A 25,389-nucleotide genomic window follows, 5' to 3' on the forward strand; every position below is an offset into this window, starting at 1 on the left:
GGTCAAGGGGTCATTGTAGAATGTAAGGTCCAAGGAGCAGGGATGGTTTATTTCTATTATTGCAGAGGCCTGCCACCACTATACACATATGAAGTGGAAGAGAGGACAAGCTTAAAAAGTAGAATCTTTCAGAAAAGAAGAGCACCAACCAAAATATTTAGGTTTCAGGAAAAAAAAAAAAAAAAAGTCTTAGTTTACAGGGTCTCTCTAGATTCTTCCAGCCCATTGCTCTCCTTTCCCGGCAGTATTTTTCCACTTTTTCTTTGTCTATTTGCAGTGACCTCCTCTGAGCAGTTACAGCAGCTCCTCTGGCTAAGCATCCCCCCCTTCACCTCCTTGATACAATTGCCCACTGTTGAAATTCAATGTGACTGATTTCAGACCTGCTTAAAGACAGGTTAAGATTGGTAACAGCCAAAGACTGGCAGAATTTAAGCGTGCCTATGACAGATATAAAGGGATCCTCATGGCAGGAGGCTGCAGCCGCCAGGCACTGCTAGAGCAACACCTAGCACAAGAGGCAGGTAGAGTAGACCAACCCATCCTATATTATTTTTTAAGACAGTTTTAGTCCTAGTAAGGAAAAAAAGTTTGTCTTAGCTTTTTTTTAAGTGTGCAGCAAACAAACAAAAAAAAAAAATAAATAAAGTCAAGAGTCTGTACAGTCAGGGAAAGATTTAGGATTCTGCCACCCCCGTTGCACTTTTGATATCTTTAACCCCTCCACGTACAGATATGTTAAGGTTAGCAGGGGGCTGTTCTTTGCTGAATGAGACTCTGCAGAGCTGGAAAGCAGCAATTCTTAGTCGGTCTGCTGCCCCTAAATGTTTGCCACCCTAGGCAGAGACATAGTGGGTGCCTACTGACAAATCCAGGGCTGCGTTTAGTAAGCAGCTCCTGTTTGCCTCTTGAAGCTTTTGCAACCAAACATCTGTCGAAGAGCATCACAAGCCTCCCCCGTGAAGGATACTTGCAGCTCACATTAAAATGTTTACGAAGTGGCAAGACTTCTCAAAAAAAAGGGGAAACCATAATCACACCTGGAGACTGCAATAAACCAACAGCACAGCATCTTAAAAATGATTTCTTTATTGCAGTACAGCATAAGAATAATTTATTTTTTTCCGTATCCTTGATTAGAACATGGATCTTGCCTTCCTCCCTACAGAAACAGATGGAGGGGGCATCTGCTCGACACTTTTAGGTCTGGATGCTGACAGAGGCACGGACAAGGAGCTCCTTTCCCATCTGTCAGAGGAAGTGTGCAGTGGGGGGGGGGGGGGGGGGGGGGATGTGCACATACAGCTGCAGCTTAAGTAGGTCTTACAGTGAATTTAAGAAGTTACACAGAAAATAGGTACTTCAACATAAAAATGATAATGAAGTCGGAAACGGTCATCCTCTGAAGCATCAGCCGCTCATCACTATTCGGACCAGCTCTGGGGAGAGAATAGAGGAACGTTAGGATCTGGTGCATGTACTGCCAGCACAAGCAGAAGAGAAGGGCTCATATTACAGGTGTATGTCAAGTCTTATAACAGACTCTTCCACTGTGAGGCTGTCCTTTAATACAAACATACAAAGAGACTCTGGGACCCACCATAAGTACAGTTTCCCCCCTCATACAGGAGAGCAGGGCCTGCTCCTTTATGCCTACAGCTACTCTTAAGTCGCATGAGGCCCCTTGGTGCTTTGCCGAGGTTCAGCATGCTTCTTACCCTGCAGTAAGAGCCCCTCTCCCCACACTGAGGGATACAACCACCTCCTCCCCCTATGGATGGGGGCCCCGCACTGGAGCACAGTCAAAGCATTGCTGTATAAAATACAGAATGAAAAAAAAACAAAAAAAAAAGGAGGAAGGGACAGCATCAGGCAGCAGCCACCCTGATCACTTCAACAGGAAATGAGAGAGGGGGTAGAGGTTTCCTACCTTTTCATTTCTGGTAAAGGGATGCACAAGGGGTTACTGGCTAAAGCTTGCTTTACTCTCATGCTCAAAAGCAAATCCAGCTTTCATAAAAATGGCAACAGTCTTGAAAAGGAGGCGCAGCTGCTTAGGCCCCAACCGTTACATGGGTGACCAATTTGACTAAGTTGCCATAGCAAAGTTCTTCCTTTGGTTAGGAATTAGACACATGTCAGAGCCGCCTCATTCAGCCCAGAATCTGTTAATACATATTATAGCTATGGAAAAATATGATACATAGGATTTCCTTTAGGTCAGCTCCATGCAGAAGCATGCTAAGAAAAAAAAAAAAAAGAGACTTAAAGGAAAAAAAGAAAAAAGGAAAAAACTTAAGACCCAAACTTAAACAGCAGCAGGTTGCTGAGGCCTACCCCAGAGAGCCTCTCACGCAGACATGATGTGCCTGACAAACGCTGCAGGAAGGAAGAAATGGACACAACTATCAGAAACTGACACGCCACACCAACTCAAGACGTCAAGAACCACAACCAGGCCTTGGCTTTCTGGATATCCACAGTGAATATGCACGAGATGTGTTTGAGGCAGTATATGCATATTCATGGTGGGTATCCAGAAATCCTGGCCCGTTTGTAGGTTCTTGAGGATTGAAGATTACCATCCCTGCCTTAAACCAGTATGATTTGGTCAAAAGATTTAGAGACCCCTCCCGCCCTCAACTGCCAAACACAGAAAACTAGAAACCAAATAGCAGTTACCTGACCCTTACAGAACTTCAGTTACAAAGAAACCTTGCCATTCTCTTCCCCACTACAAACTAGCTCACAGGTGCAAACCTTACCTTCATAGTTTATGCAGCCATTGGAATCCTCCTGTCCAGCCACAAGTGCTTCCACCTCCTCCTCTGACATCTTTTCACCTGCAAGGGAAGGATCACAAGAGTCACAAAACTGTCCCATAAGCAGCTATGGGCCAAGGCCACCAAGTCTGCATATCAAGGCCACTTAAAGTCACCCAAGTTCAGTATTTCCCCCAGTTACAAAAGAGGTACCTTATCCATACATCCTCACCCCTTCCACATTACCTACAGAATATTCCCTTCATTTGATTTGCATTCAGCTTCTATCTTCAGACCAACAGCAGTCCCAAAAAAAGCAGAATTGCTTACCTTAACAGGTGTTCTCCTAGGACAGCAGGATGTTAGTCCTCACACATTGGTGACATCGGGTGGAGCCCGGCACAGAAAAACTACTGAACATTTCTGGAACTTTGACTAGGCACACTGAGCATGCCCTAATCCATGTGGGGTCCTTCAGTCTTGTAACAGAATTATGATAAAAATAAAATAAACCATAGGAGAAACCCAACTCCATGAGGTGGTGGGTGAGTGGGTTTTGTGAGGACTACCATCCGGCTGTCCTAGGAGAACACCAGTAACAACTCTCTCATAGGACAAGCAGGATGGTAGTCCTCATACAAAAGGGGACCAACAAGGTGCCAACAGGCACAGCCACCACAGTGCTTTTGGTAACAGAGGGGTTCTAGGCAGAGAGAATGAGGTTCTACACCTCAAACAGATTCCAGAGGTCAGACTGGCTGAACCTACTATCACCCTTTGCAGATAGTAGCGAGATGCAAATATGTGGAGAGAACTCCATGTTGCAGCCTTGCAGATCTCCATGGGAACTGCTTACAAGTGGCCACCAATGTTGCCATGGCTCTGACAGAATCAGCCTAGATATGACCCCCAAGATGCAGTCCTGCCTCAGTATAACAGGAGATGCAATCTGCTAGCCAACTGGATAGTGTTTGGCAGCAGCAACTCCCAATCTATTCCTGTCAAAAGAAATAGAAAGTTGGGTAAACTGTCTATGGGCTTCTGTCTGCTCCGGGTAGAAAGCCAAGGCTCTCTTGCAATCCAAACTATGCAATGCTCATTCACCTTGGTGCGAGAATGGGGCCTAGGAAAGAATGTTGGCAGGATGACTGACTGGTTAAGAAGGAAGTCAGTCACCACCTTAGGCAGGAACTTAGGGTGTGTACACAAGACCACCCTGTCACAATAAAGCTTGGTATAAGGTGGATAAGTCACTAAGGCCTGAAACTTGCTGACGCTGTGTGCCGAAGTGACTGCCACCAAAAATATGACCTTTCAGGTCAGGTACTTCAGGTCACAGGTGTGCAGCGGCTTAAAAGGAGCTTTCATCAACTGAGCTAGCATCATGTTGTGTCTTGGGACCTCAAGAGGCTTTAGGGGAGGCTTCAACTGAAGCATGTCCCACATGAAATGAACAACTATGGGCTGTAAAGAGGGTGTACCATCTACACCTTGGTGGTATGTTCCAATTGCACTTAGATGAACCTGAATGGAGTTGGAGTTGGTTTTTAGGCCAGCCTCGGATAGGTGCAAGAGGTAGTCAAGAAGTTTGTGTGGGGCAGGAGAAAGGATCTAGTGCCTTTTGCTCACACCACAAGGAAAAGCCTCCTTCACTTCAACCTGTAGGACTTCTAGTAGCAAGCTTTCTAGAAGCTACCAGGACCTGCAGCATCAACCTTTCAACATCCAGGCTGTGAGTGATGGGCCTGGAGGTTGGGATGCTGCAGCCTGCCCTGATCCTGCATGATTAGATTTGGGGGAAGTCCCCAGACTGATCAGTTTCCGGAAGGAAAACCAGACCCGTCTGCCAATGAGGGGCTATGAGAATTTTAGTCCCTCTGTCCTCACAAAGCTTCAGGAGGGTATGCATATGGAAGACCCTTGCCCTAATGACAAGCAAAGGCATCAGGAGGCTGATTTGCCATCTGACCTGTAAAGGGAACAGAACTGAGTCACCTTCCCATTGCAGAGGGATGCGAACAAGTCCATGTCTAGGGTTCCCCAGAGGCAGAAGATCCGATTTGCTACCCTTAGTCGAGCGACCACTTGTGGGGTCTGAAGGCCCAACTCAATCTGTCCGCTATTACGTTTTCTGCTCCAGAGCACCATTCCATGGGTCAAAGCCCAGGACCAGATCTGGACTGCTTCCTGACAGAGGAGGTATGACCCTGTGCTTCCCTGCTTGTTGACTTACCAACTGAGGTGAGACTTTGGGTAATTGATGAACCCTAGTGACTCCAGCACCTGGATCAATCTCCCCTGCCTGAGCAGCACTCTTGACCAGCCAATCATCCAAATAAAGGGAAAATACTCACTCCCAGCCTGCGGAGGTGCACCCACACCACGGCTAGACACCTCAAAGACATGGTGGGGGGGGGGGGGGGGGTGTTTCGAAGCTAGCCTGAACGGCAACACTACTAGACATGCTGTTTTCCCACCTCAAGTCTGAGATACTTCCTGTGACCTGGAAAGATCTATGTGAGTGTAGGTGTCTTAAATCAAGGGAGCATAGCCAGTCCTCTTCTTGCAGGAGGGGAATCAATGTGCCCAAGGAAACCATCCTGAACTCTTATTTTAGAAATCTGATCAAGGCCCTCAAGGTCTAAGGTGAGACAGAATCCCCATGTTCTTTTGAATCAGAAAGTACTGGGAGTAGAATCCTTGCCCTCGTGGGGCAGGCTCAACTGCTCTGGCCGTTAAGAGGGCTAAGAGCTGATGTACTATCAGCCCCCAAAACGGGTACTGAGGAGAATTTGGCAGGACACCCAATAGGTTGTCTGTACCCTTGGCGGACGATAGACAGAACCCCATAAGTTGTGCGATGCCCCTAGGCAGAGGATGCGCCCTCGGGTACCAACTAGGCCAAGACAACATGAAACGAAGGGGTGAAACACGACAGAGGCAGTGGGGGCAACCGACGCCGGCAAGCACAGAGGCACTGCCCCCACAGGGTATGGAAGCAGAAAGCTTACAGAATCACCTGATTTAAGATACAGGGGAACTGAGAGGGACCCGTACACGGCATGAAAACGAAAAGTGGAAAGTTTTCCCCAAACACTTTCAGAGAGAAAGAAAGTGAGCTCAGTAACAGTGAGGCAAAAGCCCTGTGGAAAATAAAAACAAACCTGAAGCGGGACCCTGGACGCGTGGATTAGGGCATGCTCAGTGTGCCTAGTCAAACTGACATATGTTTTCTGTGCCAGGCTCCATCCGATGTCACCCATGTGTCATCATCCTGCTTGTTCTAGGAGAAACCAGAACTTTCCCTACCCTTAGAACAGGGGTCGGCAATCAATGGAATGTGAGGCTTTTTTTTTTTTTTTTTTAAACACTGGTAGGGAGGCAGCAGCCCAGCACTGAATAGCAGCTGAGTGGTCACTGCTGATAAAGACAAGCAGACCAGTGTAGCATAGGTATCACAATACCATGGAGATACATCCCTCACATTCCCTTGGCAGCGGGAGTCATGTTCAAACACCTCCTGCTGCCACGGAGCCAGTCTCACAGCTCTTATCGCGAGACCAGCCCGATGGCAGCAGGAGACATTTGGTTAAACGCAACTGCTGCGCGTGCCATGATCAGGCAAGCTGCCATAGGAGGCCAGCCTGCAGCAAAAAAGGGACCTGGTGGCTGCCAGCAGACTTCCTCTTGCTGGTGGCTGAAGACTTCAGAGCCTATAGGCCACTGCAGAGTACATCCTGTGACAGCCAAAGAGACACAGGACCCATCGGCTGCCAGGAGACCCCATGATAGCAGAGAAGAGGCACAGGCAAGTATGTTTTGCAAGCTGGAATGAGTGGGTGGGTGATTACATGTGGAGAGAGAATGCCATGGGAGAAAGCGTGAGATTGCAAACAGGGAAAGGGAGACAGTGTGTGTGGATTGGAGACTAGAGAAGGAAGTCTGTGTGTACCTCCCCCACCCCAATAATTTATGACCATCTCAGGGTGACTGGAAATCAGAAGCTCCCAGGTATAGAGAGCAGTTTTATCATCCTTAAAAGTTTTAAATTATTGCGTGTTTTGATGTGTCTGCAGTTTAGAAATGTTATTGGTATTTGGAAAAATGTTTTAAAATTTGTGTACGAGTTTAATTACTGGATGCTATTCCATTTGCCAGCTGTTTTGAAATATTTATTCTTAATATTTTAGTATTTGGATTGTTTTATCTTAATTGTGTTTGATGTTTTATGAGGCATATTACTGTTTTAAAAATGACTCAATCAGGAGGAAAAAGAAAAAAAAAAAAAATCACCACATTGTGGAAAACAGAGAAAGCTAGGGAACCGCAGGGTCAACTGCCTGCCTCTGCTGGGAGACAGAGAAATACTGAAGGGACGCAGGGTGAGTACTGTCCTGATATAGGATACCTTTTCAGTTTCTCTGTCTCCCTCTGCTGGACAGGAGGCTCAACCCACTGTCTGGGCTGATCCGGGTACGTACAGGGAATAATGTTTTCCCATTGTTGCATATGCAGAGTTTTTTTTTTTGTTTTGTTTTTTTTGCTGTTTCCAGTTGTTTGCTTGTGTTTCTAATTTATATTACTTTGTGTCACTTTATTCTGGATTTGGTGAGGTTCTGCATGTGTGACAGATTATATATTCAGCTAACTAGCATGTAGTTTGTGTAGGGATCTATATAGCAGCCTGGCCTGTTTTCCTAATAGGGGGTGTGTATTGGAGAGAAAAGGGACAGATTTTTTTTTATATAATTTTTTTTTCATAAGAAAAACATGATTTTTACATAGCTAATTTAAACTGAAAGTTAAATTAATATTCAAGAGTTGTGTGAAAGGAATCTGGTGGTTCAGAGTGCCAGCCGGCCTTATCTACCCCTCCCCCGATTTAAATCTTAGCACACCATTTCAAAAAAAAAAAAAAAAAAAAGAAAAAAGGCTGCCTACCCCTACCTTAGAAAGTCTGATATGCAGCTTACCGAGGCTAACAAGGACATGGCGCAGCTCAGCTGCGTTCACCGTTCCATTCCCTTCCTTATCAAAGACCCGCAGCCCCTCCACATAGTCCTCATGAGTGCCCTGCTCTCTGTTCTTGCTAACAGCCATTAACATGGGCAGGAAGCGTTCAAAGTCCAACATCTTTGTGCTCAACTCTGCAAATACAAAAAAAAGAGGGCATGATTAGAACCCAAGGACACCCCGAGTAAGGCCAGGGATTTTCTGACCTGGGGGCCGCACACACCAGCCCTATCCCACATGACCTCCATGCCCAAACAGTCTATAAGAATCCATGAAGGCCAAGATTGTACATTTCAAGAACTGAATGGGCTTTATCCAAAGATTATACATTTAGAGATATTATAGGCTTCAACAGATCCCAATACTCAAAAGTGCTGAAATATGAGAGTGAATCTGTCTCCATCCTATAAAACTTAAGACAATCATTGATGAATAGCAACAGTATTTGCAAACCCACAAAAAACCTAAAAAGATGAAAAAAAATTACACACAGGGCATGGCTGACAGTGTGCTAGTAATGTATCTAGAGAGATTGTTACCCGTTAATTCTCTTCTCTTGAATCCAGTTAAACCAATCCAGACAAGTCAATTGTTCCAGAAGATGGAGGTAGAGAGCACAGCTACGGTGTAGATATGCAACACACTAGAGGCAGTGCTGCCAACAGGGGTCGGGGCAGGTAGGTTGTGTGGAAGATTCTGGTTTTAACCACACAATGCAGTGTTAAAATGTTGGTGGCACGTCTGGCCTCTTGAGAGAAATCCAAAGCATGGGAAGAAGGTACATATCAATTCATATTGTGCCTTTCCAGCCAGGAAGTTCAAGGAAAGCAATTCATGGTTAAAAACAGACCGCATTAGCTTACCTAGTTATAGATATTCAGAGGGATAACAGTGTTGGTCTGGTGTAGCAAAAAAAGTCAAGTGAGTGGCACCTTATAAACTTAGCCAATTTGAGGCATATTAGTCAATCTAAAAGAGGAGCCACATGCTTTGTGTCATTTAGTTATATACAAGAATATTTAAATATATGCTAGAAACAGAAGTTTGTAGAGTTACTTAGGTTATAAAAGTATCAAGTAAGGTGAGGGAGACTATCAGAGGCCTATTGATATGCATATGAAGTAGTTAGCAGCTTTCTTCAGAGGTTTAAGTCCTTAAGAGTCCCTACCTCTATCAGCAATATAGATTCTATGTACAGTATTCAGGAGCTATGTACAGGGATTTACAGAGAAAGGATATAAGTCAACTCAGCCACATCCTGGTGGGCAGGTTTAAGATTATCAAAAAACTCTGCACAGTGTCATTGGCAGATGGAAAAAAAGCTGTTTCAGAGAGCCAGTTCTTGCTCTTGCCTAAAGGCAGGTTCAGATCAGCCTAGAGTCTTTGGGAGCAGGGAATCTGGAGAGTTTCCGATCCCAGCTTATGGGCGGATTTCTAAAGGCACAGGCCTTTTGCGATTTGAAGGCAATGCATAAGGCTTTGAATTGGACCTGGTAAGGAACTGCAATCAGATTAAGAAAACAAAGCAGAAAGGTACAGAAAATCCCAACTGTATTGGGCACCACTGGCCTGATTAAGTATCATCCTGGTGCACCTTTACATATTATGAATGGCAGAAAGTATATCTCTGGTACAACGCAAGCAGTAATGGCATTGGTAGTAGAGTAAATATTAAAAAGATCACATCCAACATACTTTGACTTAATGAGGGAGGTTCATTCCGGTCATAGTATGTGCAAAGGCTAACCCATTTGGAGACACTGCCCCAAGAAAGCCTACGTATGGGCCTGGGGGAAAGCACTGCTGCAGGCAGTGCCCCTCCATGAACGAAGATAGCCCCTTACCTCATCACATATAGAGTAGGAACGGTCTGCAGTGGGGCCTGCACACGCCTTCTCCTCTCAAGTCCAAATCTGCAACTTAAAGCCTAAAGCAGCCCCCTCTCCTCTGCAAACAAACTGCACTAAAGCAGATGCCAATGAAAACGAGCGGCACAAAAACACACTCTGGAAATCCCATAAGATTTCCCACTACATCGATATCCAATGGATAAAAAAAAAAAAAAAAGCCAGAAAAAAATACACCTGTGGGTACTCAGGAACGAGGTACAAAGTAAGGTGAAATTGAAGAAGTGGTTTACAGAAAGCCTGGCCAGCATTATCCTTGAGATCTACCAGGTACTCGCAACCCAAAACGAACCATTGTTGGAGGCAAGATGCTGGGGCTCAATGGACCTTGCTCTGACACAGCTTGGCAAATCTTGTGTGCACAAGTAGGGAAGGGACCTTCATTTTTTTCCCAGAAATTTTATCAGGGTTTATTTTGACAAGAACATGAGAAGAGTCAGTAGGGGAAAAAAATGCATTTTTCAGGAGAATATCTGAATTTTGGTGGACAGAAGCTGCCCACCGTCTCAGTCTCTCCCAACCCACCTAAATAACCTCCCCTCAAATGATCCTGATCCCTTTACTCCCCTCCCCAGCATTTCCCCCTTTTCTGCCACTTTCAGTCTCCCTTTCCAAAAATCCCCCCCCCTCCAGAAGTTCTCCCAAAAAACCTCCCACCCCAGAATCCCTTCTCTCAAAATCTTTTTGCTCTCCCAAGAATCCATCCCCCCCCCCCCCCATCTCTCTCCCCCTTCAAAGAACTGCCCCCGCTCTCCCCACCCAAGAATCCCCTCTCCCAAACCATAATTCATCCTTACCAGCTCCGGTGGCTCCAAGCTCCTCCTCTGTCTTGTTTTCGGCATCACGCTCGTTTCCCTACACTGCACATCAGAGAGGCAGAGATCCTGCCAGGAAGCTCTGGCGGGTGACTGAATCACAGCCGGGCACTGCCCGACCCGATGGCAGCCACACTCCTACAGGATCCAAGAGGCGCCTTGCAGGCTCAGTTCTGCTGACCTCCTCTCCCATGTGCCGGAAAAGCTCTCACCTAGGCAGGTGGCTTCCAGCACCCGGCGAGGAGATCCAACAGAACTGAGCCTGCAAGGCAGCTCTCCTGCTCCTGCAGGCGAGCATGGCTGAGGCACTTTTTCACTGCTGTACTTCTAGCAGGTTCTTCAGCCTGCACAGACTTGGGGGCGCTACAAGAAACGCTGCCTCTGCAACTGCTGAAGATGCACATTAGGGTGAAAATCTGTTCAAACCAAAATTTTTACCTTTGCAAAAAATCCAGGAATTTACAAATGAAAATTCTGGTTAAATGAAAAATGAACGTCTCTATGGACGAGATACATACAGGCATTGTAGTTGTTACTAACTGCTGAGGTGGCTAAAATATCTTGCACACAGTTTTGTTTCTTTTTTAGATTAAAAGACATTTGTTCTAATTCTGGCAAGTGTAGGAGAGTTAAGAAAAAAAGTTTCAGCCTAGTTTTCTATAACACTGGTCTCATGCATCTATTAACTTCAGAGCCATTCATCCTTTTTCATTCAAATCTGTCAGTGCCCAGTGACCCTTGGCTTCTACTTTTCGTGTACCCTTAGCACTTAGAACCTCAGGGAGGTGGTGGTGGTTCTCTTTCCCATAGGGAAAACAGCCAGCTCAATTACTCGGTGAGGTCACGTCACCTTGTGACATCATGGAGCATTTTGAAAGATGCCCCGCAATTGGTTAATGCCTGTGGTCCCCAGCTGACTGAGTACCTTCCTGGTAGGGGAAGGAGAGTGGGAGGGTGAAGAACAAGCTCTAAATCTAATATTTACCTGGTGACTGATGCAGAAATTCAAGAACATAAGAAACTGCCATGCTGGGTCAGACCAAGGGTCCATCAAGCCCAGCATCCTGTTTCCAACAGAGGCCAAAACCAGGCCACAAGAACCTGGCAATTACCCAAACACTAAGAAGATCCCATGCTACTGATGCAATTAATAGCAGTGGCTATTCCCCAAGTAAACTTGATTAATAGCCATTAATGGACCTCTCCTCCAAGAACTTATCCAAACCTTTTTTGAACCCAGCTACACTAACTGCACTAACCACATCCTCTGGCAACAAATTGCAGAGCTTTATTGTGCGTTGAGTGAAAAAGAATTTTCTCCAATTAGTCTTAAATGTGCTATCTGCTAACTTCATGGAATGCCCCCTAGTCTATTATCTAAAAGTGTAAATAACAGATTCACATCTACTCATTCAAGACCTCTCATGATCTTAAAGACCTCTATCATATCCCCCCCTCAGCCGTCTCTTCTCTAAGGGGTGGGAAAATATTTATGGCTACTAAGATTGAGCTGGCAAACGCCAAAATAGGTGATCTTTACAGAGCTTAAATATATTTCTTTAGTCTAATATAAAAAAAAAAAAAGTTAGTAACTGAGAAAGACAGGCAAATAAAGTTTAGGAGCCAAGTAAAGTCACTTTTCATTTTTGGCTAACTTGCATCTGTTATTTTCCATGCAAGTTTTTTTTCTTCTTGTGGAATGTCGCCTTTGTCATGGATATTACTCAGGCCCTTCTTGTCCCAACCCTCTTCCTCCCTGCTCTAAACCCCACCCCTCTTCCCGATCATTGGCATCTTTTTTTCAGCCGAACCAGCACCCAGAATATTTCCAGCCCCTCCAACGGCATCAAAACCTCTGAACCAAAGGAGAACACAGGCATAATGAAATAGTCATACATTTCTCTTTTAAAACATTTTAGGTCTCAAGATGCTAACAACTGTCATTCTCCAAGTGAGATTTCCAGAGTCCTCTATCAGTATAAAACCTTGCTGAGGGCAATACTTGTTTTTAAGTAGATCAGAAACAATGGAAAAGTTGGTGATAAGAGTATGAGGCAGGGAAGGAGGTTAGGGTTTTGAGTTTATTCTGCATTTCTCCTCAATTGAAAGGCACAGCCCAGCACCGCAAAAAAAAAGCCTCCAAGCAAGGGCTCACTCACCCTCCGGCTTGGGATTGCCAAGAACTTTTATAACTTCAGCGTTGGTCGGGTTCTGACCCAGGGCCCTCATCACATCACCGCACTGGCTCAGCTGGATTTTGCCATCTCCGGTCTTGTCAAAGAGTTGGAAAGCCTCCCTGAATTCTGAGGAGAGGAGAAAGGTCAAATCAAAAAGCAGGACAGGCAGCGTGCTCATAGCAGGCACCACACACTCGTGAGCAGGCCAGAGATTCAGCGTTCTTTACAACGCCTGGGTCACGGCAGCACAACACAATGTTAGAGCCAATCCAGAATGCATCAAGTAGTTAGAACACATGCTGATTTTAAAACCTGCAGTGGAAGTATTTACCTCTTAAAAAGAGGGAGGGGGGGACACTTCAAGTTTGCTAATCTCATCCTTAGCACAGGCACATGCATGTTTGTCTCTGGGGGAAGTTGGATAGCCACCATTAGCAGCCTGTCAAAATGCTAAAAGCAAATCTTTCAGGGAATGCTTCACTTCAGGATCGAGTGTCACACCTGCCTCCCTAGTCACGGCTCCATCACGTACGACACGGCAGGAGACTGGAAGCCATCGACGTTTCACAGGCATCTACCTCAGGCCACCTCTCTCAGGTGAGCACAGACTCCGTGGTCTCTGCTCTTTTCCCAACCCATCTCAGCAACCACAGACACCAAGATAGACTTACACAGGTTCTGCTGGTGGCAGGGAATGACTTTCAATGGCACTGCTCCTATGGACTTCACTTGAGAAAATGCGTTCAATATATTTTTTTTTGAAATTTTTTTTATTTATTCTTTTCAAAAACAGAAAACGCAACAGACCTTCAGATGAGTAATAGTCAGCAACACACAGGATTTACACAGCCCTGTATACAATAGTAGAGTGAAAGATCCCCCATTCGATCATAATTGTCTGGTGCACTTGTCATGTAACAAATAAACCGTTTATATAATATCACGTGTTCTGTCATTCTTGGAATATATCAAACATCTTGGTATTAGGCTGTAGCCCCCCCTGATCATACCCTCCCCCCCCTTACTGTACTAACCCAACTATGTGCAAGCAAGAATCAATGCTGTTTAGTTTTCCACTCTTGGTAAGGTTCCCATATGGCAAAGAAATTATTAACTCGATCATGCTGAACAGCAGTAAGATATTCCAACTGGTAGACTCTATCCAATCTAGAAAGGACATGTGCGAAGGTGGGCGCTTTATCAGCCTTCCATCTGAACGCAATTTCACACCGTGTGGCTACAAAAATGTGCAATGTCAACCTTCTTTGTTTGTCGCTACCCGTCCCCCCAACCAGACCTAGTAGGCAACCCTTGGGGTCTAGCGGAACAACTACCCCAAATATCTTGGAGGCAAACCGGGTCACTTCAGCCCACAGGCCCTGTACAGTTTTACACCTCCACCACATATGAAAAAGTGTACCCTTCTCCCCACACTGGCGCCAGCAGCGGTCACTCAGCTGGGGTTGTATACAATGTAATCTCTCCGGTGCCATATACCACCTATACAGTAATTTATATCCATTCTCTAATGTTGGCAGAGATAGAGCCCCGTCCCATAATCATGTGACATTGGTCCCAGTCTGAGTCCGAGAGGGCCTGCCCAAGGTCTCCTTCCCACCGGGTCTGATAGCACATCTTAAGTTTGGGGCCACTATTGATAAGCATATATAGCCAGGAGAGAGGCTTGGATAAGGGCCCAGCCTCTTCACAAAACGATTCAAAGGACTTGCCCTTGAACAATTCACCAGGCGTTCCTTCTGATCGTAAAAAAAATGTATAATTTGCCTGTATGAATACAGATCCATGGGGGACAACATATAGGTATCTTGCAAGTCTATGGCTGAGATCAGCTGGGTCCCCTGATAAAATTGTCCTGCTGTGGTGATCCCCAATTGCCGCCATCGCCTGACAAAAGCGAAATCCTGCCCCGGGGGGGGGAATCGTGGATGCATTAAAAAGGTAGTCAGGTGGTAAATACTCTTGTCCCCCACCAGACGTCCCCTCCATCTCATCCAGTGCTGTAAGACTGCTTGGGTAAATGGCGTAAGGGACTTAGCACTGCCCCTGCCAGCCTCTCAACACCACACCTGAGAAGCCTAATACCAAGATGTTTGATATGTTCCAAGAATGACAGAACACGTGATATTATATAAACGGTTTGTTACATGACAAGTGCACCAGCCAATTATGATCGGATGGAGGATCTTTCACTCTACTATTGTATACAGGGCTGTGTAAATCCTGTGTGTGTTGCTGACTATTACTCATCTGAAAGTCTGTTGCGTTTTCTGTTTTTGAAAAGAATAAATAAAAAATTTCAAAAAAAAAACAAAAAACAAAAAACTTCCACACCCGAATGTAGGTGAGCGAAGTAGATGTCTTTCGGGCGCGTAGAAGAGTGGTAATGACAGCCTCCGGGTAGCTCTTCTTCCTTAACTGTCTCCTCTCATAAGCCAAGCCGCTAGACAGAAGTGAGCTGCCTGATCGAAAAATACTGGACCCTGCCGGAGTAGATTTGGCAGATGACCCAGGCACAAGGGACCGTCCACCGCCAAGTTGATCAGGTCTGCGAACCACGGTCGTCGCGGTCACTCCGGAGCCACTAGAATAACCGTTCCCCGGTGGAACTCTATTCATCATAGAATCTTTCCCACCAGTGGCCAAGGAAGAAACACGTAAAGGAGAATGTCTGCAGACCACAGAAGGACGAGGGCGGCCACTCCTTCCGACCCGTGTTCTCGTCTGTGACTGAAGAACCGAGCCACCATCAAGTCCAGTCGTGGGACACCCCACCGGTGTGTCACGAGTCCCATCGCATCCTCTGACAGTTCCCATTCACCGGGTTCTAGCCTTTGTCGACTGAGAAAATCTGCTTGGACGTGGTCCACCCTGGCTATATGAGACGCCGCCAGACGGGCCAGATTGTGTTCTGCTCATACCATCAATCTGTCCGACTCTGTGGCTACCGGCTGACTCTTTGTACCCCCTTGACTGTTTATGTAAGCCACGGGACGACATCGGGAGCAGAGGCTCTCCACAAGCATCACAACGGGACCCGCGTGGCATGAAAACATGGCAGTGCAGGAGGGTGGAGAAATCCACCCCTTCCGGAGGCCCGGGAGAAAAATAGACAGGCTAGGGCTGAGTAACAAAGGTAAAATATGCCCAATTCAATTTTAAAAGCACCGTGCTTGACAAAAAAAACAAACACAAAAAACGCAAGCAGGGGGGATTAGCTTCCCTGCCTTCAGTGCACAGACATACGTACCCACCATAGCCCAGAGGAATTACAACTTCTCTGGGTCTGTACAGGAGGGGGGAGAGGGACTGGCCCACCGGTAAATCTCCCCAACTCACCAGGAAGGAGCCAATCTCTGGGTATAACGGCCATAGGCCACTGCCTAGTCGTGCCTGCCCTTTTGCCGTCTTGGAGTTTAATTTTTATTTTTTTAAACTTACAGTATGTTGATCTAGTCAGAGGTATACAAAAAAAAAAAACAACTTTACTACAACTGATTAAGCAACAGTTATCTATAAGGATCAGGACTATAGGTTACGACTGTGGAACGTGCCAAAAGGACGAGACTGTCTGGGCTTGTAAACCTTGTTCTCTCCCAAGTTTTTAACCAACTGTTCCAGCTCGGCCCCAAACAGCTTCCCTTTGAAAGGAAAGGACCCCGGCTGAGACTTTGACGAAACATCAGCCGACCAATTACGGAGCCACAGAAGCAGTCTTGCTGAAACTGCCGAAGACATAGTACGAGCCAAGGTACGAAGAAGATCGTACAAAGCATCAGCCGTATAGGCTACTGCAGATTCCATGCGGTTCGCTTGTTCAGCCTCCCCCGGAGGAAGCTCCTGAGATGTGAGCAATTGCTGAACCCAGTGTAGGGTAGCCCTCTGCATCAGGCTGCTACAGATGGCCGCCCGCACTCCAAGTGAATATTTGAGGTTTCAGCGCTTGAGTAAAACTTCCAGTTTCCTATCCTGAAGATCCTTGAGAGCTGCCCCTCCCATTACCGGAATCGTTGTGTGCTTAGCTATGGCCGTGATGGCTGAGTCCACCATAGGAATCTTAAGAAGATACAAGGACTCACCTGGCAGCGGATAAAGCTTTTCCATAGCCCTGCTAACTCGTAAAGAGGCTTCCGGGACAGAATCTGAAAAAGTTTCAGATGAAAAGGGAAGGTTTGCGGAGGAGATCACAAGCCAGATAAAAACGGGATCCCCAGAGGAAGAATCCGTCACTGGTTCAGGAGCTGGAATATCTAGTTCTTGCAGGACATGCAGAATTAATGGATCCAGTTCCTCTTTGCGGAACAAGCGAAGCACTGGCGGATCATCCCCCTCTACCGGAGCGGCGCTATCTACGTCATCGCTCAAATCCACTGAGGAGGGGTCCGGGATTGCAGAATCCGGAGGCGTGGTGGGAGTTGGGAACTCCTGGTTAGGAACTGGACAAGGAAGCTGTATTCCAACACTTCCCTGTTCCTCCGCTGGCTTAAAAAAAAGTCTTAGCCGGAGGAGGAGACTGCATTTCCCAGTCAGACTCAGCTTCCAAATATGCCTTGTGTAGCAGGAACATAAACTGGGAAGAAAATGGGTGCTGTCTTGGAGTTTAATTTTTTTTTTTTTTTTTTAAACTTACAGTATGTTGATTTAGTCAGAGGAATAAGGAAAAAACCTTACTAAAACTGATTAAGCAACAGTTATCTATAAGGATCAGGACCACAGGTTATTCCATCCTCATCTGCTGGAACCAGAGTATACTGCGGGATCGCAGGTGGCACACCAGGTTATCTAGGGGGTGCTTTTCAGCTTTTCTCTGTCTCCTGCTGCTAGAAGAGAGGCATAACCCAGCAGTCTGGACTGATCCTGGTATGTATAGGGAATGGAAGCTAAGAGGAGGAAAAGATGGGAGATGAATGGAAGGAATGGAAGGTAAGAGCGAGGCTGCAGGCAGAGGAGTGAAGATGATTATCTTTCACCAGTGCTGAGCACCAATTTCATTGTTCACACAGGGCCACTGCTGTTCAGATTCAGCACCCCAGGGTGTCTGGTCAGCTACCCGTGGATAAACACCACAGAGACCCAGAGGCGGGACAGACAGGAGCTTCCAACTGGGATTCCTCTATCAAAGATCTAGAGCAGATGTCTCCAAACTACAACCCACAGTGCTCATTTGGCTGGCCCACAAGATGTTTCCTTCACACAGCCACATAAGGCTTGCAGAGGAATTATTTTAACCCACAGCTGGCAGAGAGAGAAGAGGCACCAGGCCCAAACCATTAAGCGACAACTGGCAGGAAGGCCAGGCCCCACCAATGGGAAGGACAGTGGGTGAGTAAAAGAGAAGGGGGATGTAGGAAGGAGGAAAAAAAAAAAAAAAAGGAAGGAGCAAATGAGGGGGTAGGGCAAGAAAAGAATGGGGGTGAGAAAGAGGGGAGGGAGGGCCAGCATGAGAGGAGGGTAAGAGATTAAGGCAAATGAGATGAGGACAGGGGTGAGTGTGAGTAGGGTGCTATTGAGAGGGAAAGGATGAATGATAAGGGGAGGGGGTAAGAGTGAAGGAGGCATACCACACACCTGGGGGAGGGGGGGGGTTAAAGAATTGATTTTGGGGCATTCTACAAATTACTGGCATATTTTCCACATTCCTGGAACCCGATTTTTTTTCCCCCTTCTCGGCATTTTAGTTCATGCAAGAGGGCCATCCACTCCAGGTGATGATCTGACATTTCCCATTTCTCTTGGGAAGTTTGGGGGCCCCGTAGCCTAGAGGAGATTAAGCAAAAAGGAAAGCCATTCACCTCCCAGGCAGAGGCCAAAATCCCGGTTTAGTACAATCTCACCTCACGCCGCAGCATTTAGCTTCAACCCGCCCAGGGGAGCCTCTCTCCGGCTCTATACCCATATAAGGCAGCGAGTGAGCGGGCTCTACCCCGGAGGAAGGATAGTCTTCGCCTCCCCAGTCCAGCCCATTATCGCGACATATCCCGAGCAGGAGCACCTCACCCGCTCACTCCATCACGCATGGCTACGTTATGGGGAACGGCAAGACGCCGGGGGCGGGTCCTACCTGCACAGACTGGGTTAGGAGGAGGAATGTGATGGGGAGGGAGGGAGGCCGGCCCGATCTACTCCTACCGGGCACCCTGTGGGAAGAGGCTGCCAAACTCCGGGGCACACTACAGGCACGGGCAATTTAAAGGGAATCACACACCCTGCACTTACCGGCGATCTGCTTCAGGGGGGGGACTCGATCTAAGTAGTGCGGGGGATAGAGAGAGAGAGAAAGAACAAGGTTAGGAGAGGGACCGGGGGAGGGCGGCTGGGACCGGGGCTCGGCCGCAGCCCCCGAAATTCGCAGTCACTTACCGCTGATCTGATCTTCCGAGAAGTCGCACTGTTAACAGGAAAGAGAGTGGGTGAGAGCTGGCCGGACACACCCTACAGTCCCCGCCAATCCCCCAGTTTCCCCCAAACACTCAGCCCTCCAATTTCCCGGCTGTCGCCCTCCCTCTTCCCCTCCTGCATGCCCCGCACCATGTTTGCTGCTCCCGCTGCGGTCCGAAATGTAGCAAATGCCCTAGAGATCGACCGCTTTCAACTCTCTGTGACGACACAATTGCCGAAGGAATCCTCGACCACCAATCACAAGCACTGACGTCAAGCGCTCTCCTTATAAGAGCAGTTCAGTTGGGTGGGGAGGAGGCGGAAGTTCCTACGCTTCCTGGTTTTGCTCGTCAGTCTGGTGACATCTGGTGCCTGCTGGGCGCAACTGACACGCATAGTGGTGGTGAGATTTGTGCTAAGCTTTCGTGGCCGCCTTGTGGTCAGTTGGATGAACACAAAATATTTGTATTCTCTCTGCAAGTAATATAGGGGCCAGTTTTCAAAAGGTTTAAGTATCTAACTTCGGGACTTCGGTAACTAAATCGGCCCCTTTGAAAACAGACTAAGACTGAGAGTCTACATTTAGGAGACTGAAAATTGGATTGCTATGGGGCAGAATTAGAGTGAAAAAAAACAACTTTGGTTCTTAACAATTACTTTCAGCACCAGGCATTTAACTTAAACACTGAAATCTAGGCAAATGAAATTAGAGATCTAGATTTAGGAGAAATTTCATCTTAAAAAGGTACCTGGATCAGTCCAGACTCCTGGGTTTATGCATGCCTGCCAGCAGATGGAGACAAAGAAAGTTTCACTGACACTGCTTCATAAACCCCAGTGCCACCTGCAGTCCCTCAGTATTTCTCTGTCTCCAGCAGATGGTAGAGAGTGCTAAAACTGCAGTTCTGTGGTTTTGAATAACTTTCTCTTTTGAGTCTTCCTCCCGGGGGTTTATGTATTTCCTTTTAGGAATCCTTTTGGGTTCTACCCCGTCTGGTTGAGGTGGACGAGCCGGGGGTTGTTACTCTTCTGTGTGCTTGTCTGTGCGCCCGTGGGGTATAAATCTGATTGTCCAGATCCCTCCCCGTCACGAGGCCGCTCAGATGGCTGCAGGCTTCATCAGGGTTTATTCCTCTACTCCTGAGACTTGCCTTGTTTTTAGTTTAAACGGTTTTATTGAATTGCAAACATGACAATGTACAAAGGGTACCACATGCGCATAGTAGCTCTTATGTGCCTTGTTTTTTAGGCTCTTAGTCTCAGTAAGGTAAAGTTTTTATTGACTAAAAAAAAAAGGTATTTGATTCAGTCAGGCAACGGGGCGCACAGCATGGCTGTGCGGGCGACTTCCTCCTCTCAGTTTGGCAGTAAGAGGGGCTGTTTTTGTGAGGGGGACTGCTTTGTTTTTTACGGTTTCTAATGGTCTCTGGGTCTCCCCGTATCGGGAAGCTTCTCCCCTCTGTGATGGCTCGTGGTTCTGCTTGTTCACGGTTTAATAGGGGCGGACACTGTGCCGGTTGTGCTGAGGGAGGGGAGGGCTCCTCCGACAGTTCCCCAGCCGCGAAGCAGCGTCACAGGTTGGGCAATTTGGGGCCGGATGTGTGCCGGGGATCTGGGCTGGGCACTGCTTCTTGCCCAGCTGGCACGGGAGCGGTGGCCATATTAGATTTTTCGGTGCCTATTCCTGCGCCGTGGGGGAGGGTCCTCCGCGTTTGGGTCCAGCCAGGTCTGACTTTGGGAACGGTCGGGGGGAGGAAAGCCCTTTGCTGCCGGTTCCTGCCACATTCCCTGAGGGGGCTGGAGCAGTGAGATCTTTTTTGCCTGAATTTGTATTGTTGCTCCACGATGCTTATTTGGCCAGGCAACAGGCTGCTGATGGAGTCACATTCCCAGCCCCTACTGGCCCAGCCCATGGGAAGGGCTGGGTCTGGTTCTGGTCAGGTTAAGTTGGGCAGACAAAGGATTTTCCCTGTTCAGAGGGGGCCGCTCGGGGAGAGATGAATCCGAGGAGTCCGACGAGGCTCCTAGGGAGACAGGGGATGAGCCTGACCAAGGAGCACTGGCGGGTCCGGTTGATCCGGCAGCCGGAGATGAGGGTCAAGGAGACAATCAGGTGGTTTCTATTCCCAGGGAAGATGACCCGAAGGTGATGCGCCTTTTTAAGAGGGATGAACTGGATGCTTTGCTCCCTTTGGCTTTTCATGTGTTAGGGGTCAAGATGCCCCAAGACAACCTGGATTTGGAGGGAGCGGATTCAATCCTGGATGGGTTAAGGGGTCCCCCGACATCCTTCCCATACCACAAGTCGATTAAGAGGATAGTTGAGGGGGAGGAAGTGACGTCACCGATGGTGGAGGCAGCTTAACTGCGGAGCTCCCCACTCCACTCGGCGAATCCTCCCGCATCTAACCATTTACAGGTCGTTTGAAGCTAAATTCAGCAATGGATCGCAAAATAGAAGAAGCCAGCATGAATAATAAGCAAAAATCTGTAGATTTTCGCTAATTTTCGTATCGCAAAGAGGCGGCCGCGGAGGGTGGAGATGGAAGCATGGATAGGCCTGATGACCCAGATGCAGGCCCCAACCTAGCAGATGATATATGCCCAACTACCGATATGCCATCAAGAGATGAATTCCGCGACTGGTTTTGCGAGCTATGCAGAGACTTAAAAAAACAATAAAAAAGAGTTGCTGGAAAGCATGGCGGAAATCAAAGAAGAAATAGTGTCGATGGGACACCATGTGGACGAAATGGACACTCGTCTTGACTGCCAGGAGGAGTTAAGCAAAACGTCTGTGCTAAGCTTCAGGAAGACAACTCCGCCTTAAAAAAAAAAAAAAAAAAGCTAGCCGATTTGGAAAATCGGACCTGCCAAAACAACTTGAGATTCCGTGGTTTTGTGAAACTCCGGAGAACAAGAACTGTGGCGAAATAGTGGTAAGATTTTGCCAGCACTTACTTTCTACTACAAGCTCTGATTCGGAAGCACTGTCGTCTAATGTGAAACTCGACCAAGCCCACCGTGCATTAGGTCCGATTATAGCAAACTGTCCGAGGGACATCATAGTCTGCTTTCACAACTACTGCGTGAAGGAAAAAATTGTGCAGGCAGCCCGACAGCATCCTAAGTCAGGGGTCGGGAACCTATGGCTCGCGAGCCAGATGTGGCTCTTTTGATGGCTGCATCTGGCTCGCAGACAAATCTTTAATAAAAAAGTAAAAATCTTAACAAAACCCCCCATCCTCCTGACGCCCCCCAAGACGTCCAAAATTAATTTACTACAACCCCCCCACCCTCTTGACCCCCCCAAGACCTGCCAAAAGTCTCTGGAGGTCCAGCGGAGGTCCAGGAGCGATCTCCTGGACTTGGGCTGTCGGCGGCCAGTGGTCAAAATGGCGCCGAAGGCCCTTTGCCCTCACTATGTCACTGGGGTCGACACCGCCATTGGTCGACCCCAGTGATATAGTGAGGGCAAAGGGCCTTCGGCGCCATTTTGACCACTGGCCGCCGACAGCCCAAGTCCAGGAGATCGCTCCCGGACTGCTCCTGGACTCCCGCTGGACCACCAGGGACTTTTGGCAGGTCTTGGGGGGGGCCGTTGTAGTAAATTCATTTTGGAGGTCTTGGGGGGCGTCAGGAGGGTGGAGGGTTTTGTTAGATTTTTACTTTTTTGTTAAAGATTTGTCTGCGAGCCCTGGACCACCAGGGACTTTTGCCAGGTCTTGGGGGGGTCGGGACGGTGGGGGGTTGTAGTAAATTAATTTTGGAGGTCTTGGGGGGTGTCAGGAGGGTGGGGGGTTTTGTTAGATTTTTACTTTTTTATTAAAGATTTGTCTGCGAGCTCTGGACCACCAGGGACTTTTGGCAGGTCTTGGGGGGGTCAGGAGGGTGGGGGTTGTAGTAAATTAATTTTGGAGGTCTTGGGGGGTGTCAGGAGGGTGGGGGGTTTTATTAGATTTTTACTTTTTTATTAAAGATTTGTCTGCGAGCCCTGGACCCCCGCTGGACCACCAGGGACTTTTGGCAGGTCTTGGGGGGGTTAGGAGGATGGGGGGGTTGTAGTAAATTAATTTGGCAGGTCTTGGGAGGGGCGTCAGGAGAGTAGGGGGTTGTAGTAAATTAATTTGGTAGGTCTTGTATGACTCTCACGGAGTTACATTTTAAAATATGTGGCGTTCATGGCTCTCTCAGCCAAAAAGGTTCCCGACCCCTGTCCTAAGTGGTCCTGGGAAGATCAGGAAATATCTATCTTTGCAGACCTGTCTAAAGCGACGCTCCAGAGTCGCCAAGAACTGAAGGATATCACCAGCTTTCTGCGTAAGGAGAGCATAAAATACAGATGGCTACATCCCTTTGGCTTAATGTTTAGTGTTGATGGTGCTACATCTAAAATTCACTCATACGACAAGACGGCGGCCATCTTGCAACCTCGTGGTTTTCTCCCTATGGAGCAAGCTACGCAACAGGATCAAGCTTGAGCTTTCAAAAGCTCACACCCGACATGGCAGCATGTCAGAAAAGGCAACACAGGTTGTGCAGACAACCTGGAAGTCCATCTTCGCACAAGGACAGTACCTGACTTTCATCACAAGCAATAGCGATGATTTGCTTTTGAATGGTCACAACTAAATAATGACTCTTCTCTTTAGTTGCGTTTAACGATCACTGCAAGCAACATCATTATGCATCTGGTTACCTGACAAAGACTGTTATGCTTATGGAATCAGTGAAGGAAGGCTTGTATCTGCCTATTTATAGGTTTAATTGCTCTGTATAATAAGGGCTTTCTTCTAAGGGCTAGAATTTTGTATTTAATCATCGAGTGGCGAGGGGACCCTCCCCCCCCCCGGAGAGTGGCAGAGCCTCCTCCTAAGATATGGTGGGACGTGGCCTGCGTAGAGGTAATTGCAGGCCTAAGGGTTGCACAGGTTGGGGAGGGCTGGGGAGGAAGAAGATGGTGGGAGGGGGATGTAGAGATCCCAGATGTTTTTTCTTCAGATGGATATATGATCCTACACTCCAGTCTGTTAATCATATTATATCTAAACCATTGAGGCAGAGGGGTTGCAATACCTAATGAGGGGGAGGAAGATGACTTGCCGAGAGCATATCAGTACCCTCAGAGCCTGATTCTTCACGATAATATTATCCCTTAAGTACTCCCGATGGCCAGGCAGACTCCCATTCACACATACACACATGCACACACAAGAAGGCTCCCATTCATACACTTGCCCATTCCAGGCAAGCTCCCATTCAAAAATCCACTCATCCCAGGCAGCCTCTCATTCACTCTCTCTCTCACACACACATACACACAAATACATATACACACACACATCCAGCACAGGCAACCAGACTTCATGGGTCATTCCTCCTCCTCTGCTGCTCTATTTGAGCAGGTAGGGAATGGGTGCTGCCATTCTGAGGCTCCTCCTGTGAGCTGGTCCTATGGTAGTCAACACTCATGTATCGAATACCATAGGACCTGTATTTTCATCTCGTGCATCACAAGATGAGAATACAGGAGGTGCTAGGACTGTGAGTGTTGAATATTGCGTGGCCAGCACATGAGGAGGAGCTGTTCTGGGCTCTGCCGGCAACACAAGGCCGGATCTTCTCCTCCTCCTGCCGCCGGTGGGATGGGCTCTAACAGCAGTGCGTAGGGCCTCCTTTATTTTTTGGTTGCCGGCAGGGGTTGGGAACCCCGACAATGTTTAGCTAACCAATCTGGCGGCCACTCAGCATTTTGGTGGCACTTTGCCACTCCAAACTTTTGCCACCTGAGGCGGCCGCCTCACCCTGTCTCATTACAGAACCTGCCATGGAGAGAGCATAATACTGGTACGTCGCACCGCTCAGCCTCCCCACTCCAACCACACTTCCTTCCCTTCCCCCCCCCCCCCCCCCCCAATACAATATACACCAGGACACCTGTTCTTCAAAATCAAAATGTATTCTTTCAAACAAAAGGTAACACATTGTGTTTATATTGTGTTTGCCTACTTGGGGGCTGTTTTGAAATGTACTGACACCACTGGCCCAGGTGCCCCCCTATCTAAAGGCACCTGAGTGCCCCCATTTTCTTCTTCCTTTTTGGCGGGTGAGCTGCTGCCACAGGAGGGACCAGTAACCCCTTACCAGGGCCTGACCCCTACCCTTTTCTGCGATTCAATGTAAGCTTCGCTTTCTGTCTGAATATCCAAATGAATAATGTCCAAACCTATGTTTAGCAGGTGCACCCCATCTCCTCTACAGAAATCTTCGCATTGTGTTGTTAGCTCTGCATGCTGCACTTTTTCCCCTTCCACTTCTC

At 47.6% G+C, this 25,389-nt stretch overlaps 1 protein-coding gene across 4 annotated transcripts; it reads right to left on the reverse strand.

Annotated features, from left to right (window-relative positions):
* Window positions 1-1,070: 1,070 nt before the first annotated feature.
* LOC115087484 (myosin light polypeptide 6-like) lies at window positions 1,071-19,369 on the reverse strand. Of its 4 annotated transcripts, XM_029594730.1 has the most exons (8): window positions 19,221-19,369; window positions 19,053-19,080; window positions 18,909-18,938; window positions 12,657-12,800; window positions 7,736-7,909; window positions 2,766-2,843; window positions 2,338-2,379; window positions 1,071-1,439 (listed from the first exon to the last, which is right to left on the reverse strand). In XM_029594730.1, exons 1-7 carry the CDS (start codon window positions 19,221-19,223, stop codon window positions 2,351-2,353), a joined length of 486 nt encoding a protein of 161 aa, XP_029450590.1. In that variant the 5' UTR covers window positions 19,224-19,369; the 3' UTR covers window positions 1,071-1,439; window positions 2,338-2,350. The 4 variants fall into 4 exon arrangements, with proteins under 4 accessions (XP_029450590.1, XP_029450589.1, XP_029450592.1 ...); XM_029594729.1 differs by lacking the exon at window positions 2,338-2,379 and having other exon boundaries at window positions 19,221-19,366; XM_029594732.1 differs by lacking the exons at window positions 2,338-2,379; window positions 18,909-18,938 and having other exon boundaries at window positions 19,221-19,363.
* Window positions 19,370-25,389: the final 6,020 nt, after the last annotated feature.

The sequence above is a fragment of the Rhinatrema bivittatum genome, chromosome 3 (genome assembly GCF_901001135.1).
Source record: "Rhinatrema bivittatum chromosome 3, aRhiBiv1.1, whole genome shotgun sequence".
NCBI lineage: Eukaryota > Metazoa > Chordata > Amphibia > Gymnophiona > Rhinatrematidae > Rhinatrema > Rhinatrema bivittatum.

Coding starts and splice junctions, on each gene's coding strand:
- LOC115087484 (XM_029594730.1), bottom strand. Junction 7,910..12,656: donor TGGCAATCCCAAGCCGGAGG/GTGAGTGAGCCC, acceptor TTGTATTTGCAG/AGTTGAGCACAAAGATGTTG. Junction 2,844..7,735: donor CCATGTCCTTGTTAGCCTCG/GTAAGCTGCATA, acceptor CTTCCCTTGCAG/GTGAAAAGATGTCAGAGGAG.